This window comes from Impatiens glandulifera, chromosome 1, assembly GCF_907164915.1.
Source record: "Impatiens glandulifera chromosome 1, dImpGla2.1, whole genome shotgun sequence".
Lineage (NCBI taxonomy): Eukaryota > Viridiplantae > Streptophyta > Magnoliopsida > Ericales > Balsaminaceae > Impatiens > Impatiens glandulifera.
The window spans coordinates 147,230,159-147,239,326 of NC_061862.1; the positions used below are offsets into that span (position 1 = coordinate 147,230,159).

The 9,168-nt window shown below is 33.5% G+C and overlaps 1 protein-coding gene and 1 pseudogene across 1 annotated transcript; one reads left to right on the plus strand and one right to left on the minus strand.

Moving 5' to 3' along the window:
- Nucleotides 1-1,582: 1,582 nt before the first annotated feature.
- On the plus strand, nt 1,583-4,730 carry LOC124909844 (putative receptor-like protein kinase At3g47110). Its single transcript, XM_047450477.1, has 2 exons — nt 1,583-4,232; nt 4,308-4,730. The coding sequence occupies exons 1-2, from the start codon at nt 1,583-1,585 to the stop codon at nt 4,646-4,648; spliced, it is 2,991 nt and encodes a 996-aa protein (XP_047306433.1). The 3' UTR covers nt 4,649-4,730.
- A 667-nt stretch (nt 4,731-5,397) lies between these two features.
- Nucleotides 5,398-8,223, minus strand: LOC124909852 (annotated as a pseudogene).
- Between the last annotated feature and the right edge of the window lie 945 nt (nt 8,224-9,168).

Here is a 9,168-nt window from a genome sequence, read left to right on the forward strand (position 1 = left end):
TAACAAATAAATCAATAAAATAATGTTGTATTTTGAAAATAAAAGTAGATCATTTAAAAGTTTATTTTTTATTTGGTTAGGTCGGTTTGTACACCGAAATATACACAATCATACCGTTGAATTAATTTGAAAAAACATCATACAATTTATTTTGATGTAATGATCGGTTAGAAGAATGTTATGGACGATTCATTCGGTTTATTCCTTCACCAAATAGACGAGATCGGTACCTAAAGAATCAAAAGACACTAATTTGATTTGACGATTCGACTGCCACTAGACTAAAAGAACCGATTGTTGAGTTTGGTATAAGTGTTTCATAAATCATGGTCATTCAGTTTGATTAATATGTTGATTTCGATTTGTTTTCAATTCGATTTTAGTTAATCTTATCATGCCTAAAATTTGAATTTCACCTTCTTAACCCTATTTTTCTAACTTTCAATTCATTCAAATACGTTTATATAGAAAATAAAATATGTAATAAATATTATATAAAATAAAATAATATTTTTATTTTTCGTTCACAAACTCTCACTTTTTAAAAGTTATCTATTGAAGTTTGAATACGCAAACTTTGACCACACATTGTTTTCTTTTTTTTTACATCAACAATGAGAATACCATACATTTTTCAATTATTTACGAGTTAAAACGTTTAATATACATGATTAAGAAATTGATTAAACTCCTATTTCCAAATTTCACAAAATATTTGATAAATTATGACATGATTCAATATATTGTTTCTAATCTAGATAGAATATCAGATAGTACAGTATGTGAAAATAGAAAATTATACCGACTCTATTTTCCACATGAACAAAAATCTCTATAATAATTTTTATTTTTTTATATATCGTAATTTGTTTTCATTTTTGTATATTTTATTTTCTATTTTTTATATATAATATTTTCAAATAAAGTATTTTATTTAAATTTTTATTTAATATATTTTATTTTAAAGTGTAGGTAGTGTATATTTTATTTTATTTAAACTATTATTTTAGTGAATAATATTTTATTTTAATTTATAATATTTATTTGAATGATTTAATTTAATATGTTTAGTTTTAATTATATATATTATATTTACAAAATTAAATAAAATAAAAATATAATATTTGTGTTATTTTAATATATAATATTTAACTTTTATTTTATTTTAATTATTAAATTAAATATTATTAATTTTATTTATATTTTAAAATTAAAATTAAAATTAATATAAATCGTCCCTGCATATGAATGATCAAAGTTTGAGTTGGTCAATTTTCTTAAGATTGTTAATTGTCAGAAAGTTTCAACTTAATTACCAATCCATTTGAATAGTACACAAGAAAACGTCTCTGTCTGTCTAAATTGATCAACCTTACCTTCAAATTTATTCAGTGGTCTCAAAGTCAAAAGTCAAGTCTCCCACCATCTTACTTTGTGGTCTCAAAGTCAAAAGTCAAGTCTCCCACCATCTTACTTTGTTTCGTGTAAAAAACTTCTTAAGCTTTAAAAGTTGAAATGCTTTTAGTATTTATTATCATACTCTGCTTATGTGTGATGCATGCATACTCTTACACATCCAAAAATGAGGTTCTGGTTGGTGCTACAACAATGGGCACTCCTCATACTGATCATTACTACTGATGCTCTTAATAATAATAATGAAACTGATCGTGTTTCACTATTGGCTATGAAGTCCAAGATCCTGGACCCTTTTGGTGGGGGAGCTTTGAGTTCATGGAATGAGTCTTCCCATTTCTGCAATTGGGAAGGTGTGGTCTGCGGTAAAAGGCACAAGAGGGTCACTCGCATTCGTCTAAGCTCTTTGGGTTTGTCGGGCACCTTGTCTCCTCTGGTAGGAAATCTCACCTTTCTTAGACAATTCTGGCTAGACAACAATACTTTCCATGGGGAAATACCAAGTGAAATAGGTGGCTTGTACAGGCTGGAAAGATTGGTGCTCGAAATGAACAGTTTCCAGGGCAGGATTCCTGCCAGCCTGTCGCACTGCTCTAACCTCACGCATCTATATATTGGGTTCAATAATCTGATGGGAACCCTCCCCGAAGAATTTAACTCCTTGTCGATGCTCAAGAAGATCAACCTACATCATAACAATTTAACTGGAGGAATTCCAAAATCTCTAGGCAATATCACTTCTCTTGAAGTATTGTCTGCTGCAGGTAATCTCTTTGGTGGAACTATTCCAAATAACTTGGGGCAATTAAAGAACCTCGTATTTCTTGGATTGGCTGGTAATCAGATCTCTGGTATGATCCCTTCATCATTGTATAACCTCTCCAACTTGAATCTCTTATCTTTATCATTTAATAATCTTCACGGGAGTCTTCCGCCCTACTTTGGCAACATGTTCCCGCATTTAGAACGTCTTGAACTCCATGTTAACAACTTTACCGGACAACTTCCAAATTCAATAGGGAATCTTACCAAAGCCGTGGAACTAGTTTTTGCCTATAACGAATTCAGTGGGAAACTGGCAGTTGATTTCAGCAAACTAGTGAATCTCGTGACTCTTCATTTACATTTTAACAATTTAGGGAGCGGAGATTTTGACGAAATGCATTTCCTCGAGTGGCTTACTAATTGCAGCAGTTTGGAAAAATTGAACGCAGCTTTCAACGAGTTAAGAGGAGTGCTTCCCGATTTTGTAGGGAATCTATCATCAAATATGGATTTCTTCTCCCTTTCTACAAACCACCTGCAAGGCAGGATTCCTCCAACCATCGGAAACCTTATTAACGTGTCTCATTTAAGCTTGTTTAATAACAGATTCACTGGGCCGATACCTAGTACCATAGGCAAACTTCAAAATTTGCAGAGATTTCCCCTCTTTGGAAATCAGCTTTCGGGTACTATTCCGGATTCAATTGGGAATCTTTCTTTGGTGTATGATCTTGATTTCAGTAACAATAACCTAGAGGGGACGATACCTTCCAGTATTGACAACTGCCAAAGCTTAATATCATTGAATCTTACACAAAACAACTTGAGTGGAACCATTCCCAAAGAACTTTTCCAAGTTTCATCTCTATCCATTTTTCTCGACTTATCTCACAATCACCTGTCCGGTCCACTTCCTTCAGAGATCGGAGAACTCAAAAGTTTGGTGGCGTTGGATATCTCTAATAATAACTTATCCGGTGAGATTCCTGGCAGTGTAAGCAGTTGTACAAGCCTCGAATCCTTATTCCTACAAGGAAACATGCTCCAAGGATCTATTCCCAAGTCGATGGAATTCATGAGAGGACTTCAAATCCTTGACCTGTCGAGCAATAATCTATCGGGACAAATCCCAACTTTCTTGGAGAAACTTTCCTTGATCAACCTTAACCTGTCCTTCAATGATTTCAATGGAGAATTGCCTTTACATGGGGCTTTTGCAAACTCGAGTTCAGTATCCGTGTATGAGAACGATAAGTTATGCGGCGGAATACCTTCTCTACAACTTCCAAGATGTCCGGTCAAGAAACTGAATCGTAACTTCTTCTTTTCATCCAAACGCATCTATGCAATCGTGGGTGCTTCAATACTAGGAATACTAATCATAATTTCAAGCTTGGTGTTTTACTTGCGAAAAAGAAAAAGGGAATCCAAAACTTTGGAATTGCAGCCCAAGGAGTCTTTCGTGCAAATATCCTACGGCGAGCTCCTCAATGCAACGGATGGGTTCTCTTCCAGCAATTTGATTGGTGCTGGCGGTTTCGGCTTTGTCTACAGAGGAGTTCTTGATCAGATCGGAGATGTTGCGATCAAAGTACTTAACCTTGTAAACCCAGGTGCCACGAGGAGCTTCATTGCAGAATGTAAAGCGTTAAAGAGCATTAGACACCGGAACCTGATCAAGATCGTAACATGTTGTTCAAGCATTGATTTTCAAGGTAACGAATTCAAAGCTTTAGTTTACGAACTCATGATGAATGGGAATCTGGAGAAATGGCTGCATCCATCTCAAGACACTAGTAGACCTGAATTTAATCTACTCCAGCGTTTAAGAGTTGCGATTGATGTGGCTTCTGCACTCGATTATCTTCATAATCAGTGTGAACTCACAGTTATTCATTGTGATCTGAAGCCAAGTAACATTCTTCTTGACCAACAAATGGTTGCACATGTTGGAGATTTTGGACTGGCCAGACTTTTTCATCCAGAAATAGGTATTTCCCATCACAGTAGTTCGATGGGAGTGTTGGGCACTGTCGGATATGCAGCACCAGGTATGTTAACCGATAATAGAACAAATCCTGTCTTTATTTTTTTGTTGGCCTAATTTATTTTATAATCTTAATCAGAGTACGGTCTTGGAAGTGAAATGTCGATGAAAGGAGATGTTTACAGCTACGGGATTTTGTTACTAGAGATGTTAACGGGAAAGAGGCCTACTGATTTGATGTTTGTGCATGGTTTTAACATTCGTAACTTTACTAGTCAAGCCTTAACAGGAAACGCAATTGAGTTTGTAATGGATCCAGTAATTTTAAAAAGTGACATTGTTATTGGTCAGAGGGACAATTGTCTGATTGCAATGGTGAAGATTGGTTTGGCTTGCACGGAAGAGCTACCCCAAAATAGGATGAACATGACCGATGTTGTTAGGGAGTTGCAACAGATCAAGAAGGCCATATTCAAGTGAACATAAAAAGGGTTCACTTTCAACTTTAATTTTGTTTTTGTAATTGTACTCTCATTAAACAAATAATAAATTACATCCTTGATGAACTCTTAAATAGAAATTAGTTTTGTCTACTTCAAAGAAAATAAGATCAAAATATATTACATCATTGATGAACTCTTAAAAAGAAATTAGCTTTGTCTACTTCAAAGAAAATAAGATCAAAATATATCATCATACAACTTGTGGAGTTAATCAGGTAGAGGGCAGTAAAATAGATGCAATATAGTAATTATTATAGCTGGAGGGTCTATCCAAAAGGATGTTAATATTCATAGTGAGAAATTTGATCAAATGACCCTAATAATGGGTCAAATTAGAAAAAAGACCCATGTTAAATAATGTTTGTCTTTGAGTCTATGAAACCCATAGTGCCCTTAATGGGTCTTTAAGGATTTTGGACTGTCAAATCCTCTCATTCCTTTTTTCATCTTCTCTACCTAAATATCAGCGGATCATCCATCTTCTCTTGGAGAGGAAATTTCTCACAATTCTTATCTTTTAAGTTCACTCATTGAGTTTTCATTTTTATCAACTTCTATCTTTTTTTTTAGACAAATATATTTAGGATTTGTTCCTCTCAATTTCTTCATTTCTTAATATGAGAACTCAACGAGTCACATGTCCTGCACAATTAAATTGTTCATTTGGCATCGATTATCTAACAATCAAAAACAACAATACTATTCAAGTTACACAGTGGATAATGAAACGGGTACACAGTAAGATTATTGGTAATAATATTGTACAAACCAACCAACAATCATCCTCATTTGTTAACTCTGGTAGCTTCATGTATTGCTTCCGCCAAATATTCAACGTTATCTTCCGTTACACCGGCCATACTTCTCAAGAAAAAAAAATCAAAATCTCAATTTCTAGTACCCAATAAAACCAACCATTAATTTTGATTAAATACATCGACTTTACCTTATTCGGCCATCATGGGTTATATACACATGAAATTTTTTCGCAATGTAAACTACTTGATCAATTGATAGGCCAGAGTAGCAAAACATCCCAACCTGCAGTTTTTTTTGTCAGTAGGATCTATCTTAAAACAACATTTGACTAACAAAAGTCATATGAATTTACTAACCTGGTTGGTTATGTGTTCCCAGTTTATATGAGAGCCTAATTTCTCCAAATTCCTACGTAAACAGGCTCGCATTCTCATAATACGATTAGTCATTACCTTCCAAGGAGAATTCGAAATGATTTTTCAGATTATGATTTCAAAATCAATGTTAGACTCGAGAGAGGGCCTTTACCTTCATCTCAGATTCCCAAAGGAGTCGTAATTTTGGATCACTGAGGATTCTGGAAACTAGTATCATGCCATGAGCAGGAGGTTTGCAATTTGATTCAATTGGCTTTCGATTGCGGTTGCTTGTTTCTTGTTGCAAGAGAGAATACTGAACCAGTCAAACAACAAATTTTTGAAAGCTAGAATCTTTCATCCATACAAAACAATGAACACAATTGAGCTTGTTTGAAAAAATTGGTTATTTGAGTTAAATTACTTAAATGTCTTTATATATTTAAATTTTATAAGTTGATGAAGTTGAAAGGATAAATGATTTGATAAATGTTTTTTCTTTAAATGATGAAATGTTTGAAGTAACAAAGTTACCTTAGGCAGCCAACTCGATGTCCGACGAGTCCCATGATTTTCGCAAAGGACTGAGCGCTTAAAAAAAAACTGTTAAAAAGAGAAAAATGATGGTATGCATAACCGAATCAGGATATAAACGCTTTTGGAACTCTGCAAAGAGACGGCATGCACCAGTGCCTGACAGAGCTTGGATTCCAGCCAATTTCCCTTCTGTGACTGCATCACTGTTCTTTCCATAAATCAATTTTACACTCTGCTCAACCAATTTATGGTAGATTCACAATAAAGAAAAAGTGCAAAAAGAAGACAATTACCAACCGAAAATTAAATGTTGAATAAACCAAATAAAAATAACTGAATTTTAAGTACTTTAGATTCAAGTTGATTTGGTAAAATGTAGAACTAATGTGGGAAAACCTTATAGTGACGAAATTTAGTTAATTTTCAAGGATTAAAGTTGTCTTTTGTATGCTGAAACTATACTACAAAGTTAAGTCAATCATTGTTAACCGAATTAAGTTAGGTATACTAGGCTACTAGCTTAATTTTTTAAAACTTAACTTAAGATGAATCTAAAGAATTAAGTGGCTTTAAAGAAAACTTATCAAATAGACTTATTTTAAATAAGCACATATTTTTTCAGATTAATTGATAAGCAATGTTATCAAACACTAATATTCCTATTGTTCTCAATGTTTCAAGTTTTTTTGGGACTAAATCCATCGTGACAATCACTGGTATTAGATCAATATAAATAGAACCAAATTTATGTTACTAATTTAGATTTCAATTTGTTATACATCGAAATAAATTTTCTTTTTTTCTCATTTTAACTGGGATGTCATTGCACACCTTGATAATCCAAGGAGGAGGCTACAGTCTAACACATCTACTCATCATCATGACCAGCTAATACGAAGTTCTGATGGGATCCGATACATTAGTGTTGGCATGATCACACTTGAACATGAGACTAGACCATAGGGTAGTAAGTCCCTTAATCCAAGTCCAAAGGTGACTATTATCCATCAAAATATTTACTTCCAATTAGTATAAATTTCATAATAAGGAATCAAGGAGAATGATAAGCAATGATGTCGAAATAGTCATTCAAGATTTGGTTATTCAAACTTTGCATATCAAGCCAAACTAAAGTAATTCAAATAAAATCACATGATCACATGATTCCATGATTCCAAATCCCATCTTCTCCTTCTTCATCGTAGAAAATCTTCGGTTATGCTTAAGATGGGATCTTCGGTTATGCCAAACTGTTTCCAATGCTATTTATCAATGAAACTTTTCAATGAGATGTTTGCCAATTTGCCTTCACTGTTCTTCAACCTATTCATTTTCTTGCCTGAAACTTTCCAGATATTGTCTTAACATTTTCTATTTGATCAATCTTGCATAAAATGAAGAATACAATAAAATCACACTGAAGCAATCTGGGCTTACGAGAACTGATTAGCAGCAATGTAGGCCTCAGCAGCTTGAACACTCTGAAGCACAACGGGTCTTCCATGTTCATCCCTATAAGCTCCCTATTATAGCAACAGCAGCAACAAATTTTACAGAAATGCTAATAAACAGAAATTGGGGGGAAATGAATAATTAACCAACCACGCCGAGATTGATCTTGTGGGGGCTGGTGTCAGCTAGGAAATCTTGGGTTATGCTTAAGATAGGATCTTTTGGGGCTGGTTTCACATGATTCCACCACCCAAAGCCCATCTTCTCCTTCTTCATCGTAGAAAAGTATTTCGTCGCTGGAACAAGAGATCTCCTCCACATTATGGTGACGAAGATGGGTGTATGTATCAATTTGATTATTGGGTTTTGATGAGTTCATGATCACAAACAACAGCTTTTGATTTTCTGCCGCCGCCCAGCCTCCACTTCTTTCTTCCCGTTGTTTTCTTAGTTCCGGTGGGCTGTATTCAGTTTCCGAGACAGCCATTCTTAAGAAGAAACAAAAAACACCTTCAACTTTTAGTGGAGAAGGAATTAACCCAATCTATATATGTTTCATACAAATTTGTTGATCAACTTTTTTTTTTTTTAATAATCTCTAATTTTCAAATTTACCACTTTTATGAACAAGACTCTTTAATAAACTATTTAATTATTCCGGTAAATTCTTGTAATTTTGGTAGGTTAAAAAGAAAAAGTTGTAAAAATGAGCATATAAATCCTCAAAGTGTAAATGTTTGATATTGTTTCTTAATCAATTAGTAAAACAATTATCCTATAAATTACACCAATTAAAGACTATATTAACCATTTTCATATACCTAGTTTGTTTTCACATATGGTTTCAATGGTCTCGGAAGGTACCGTTTATGACTATTCTTACCAACAATGTCATTTTACTTTCATGTTGTTGTCGCCAAATCTAATGTACATAAGGCTCGCCTTTCTTGGAATCATCAACTTGCGTCAACAAAGTTGTTGAATGCAGCGACTAGGTATTTGTAGCTTGTTATTTATATATAGGGTTTTATTTTTTTTTATTAGTAAATAAAAAAAATAAAAAAGTCCAAAGTTGATTAGACAAATCATCCACGTAACTGGTTGGAACCATCTTATTTGCAAGTCCAAAATTTCATATTGGACAATCCAAAATTGAGCGTCTATTTAAAATTTCAACCCAATTATCAAATATTTTGGGCACCATGAGAATATAGACATCAATCATATTTATTGTTGGTCTTTAAAATCACCCTTTTGAATTGAATCAAATTTATTTGTGTGATTTGCAAGGTGATGTTGAAATATTAAATAGAACTTTCATTCAATTAATTTAGCATAGTGCCCTTATAGAATTACTCCTCTAGATTTATATTTTCAATCAATACACACAAAA

Excerpts from the sequence above, each read along its gene's own strand:
- LOC124909844 (XM_047450477.1), top strand. The coding sequence starts at position 1,583 with ATGAGGTTCTGGTTGGTGCTACAACAATGGGCACTCCTCATACTGATC. Across the intron at positions 4,233-4,307 it reads TGTCGGATATGCAGCACCAG|AGTACGGTCTTGGAAGTGAA; the intron begins GTATGTTAACCG and ends AATCTTAATCAG.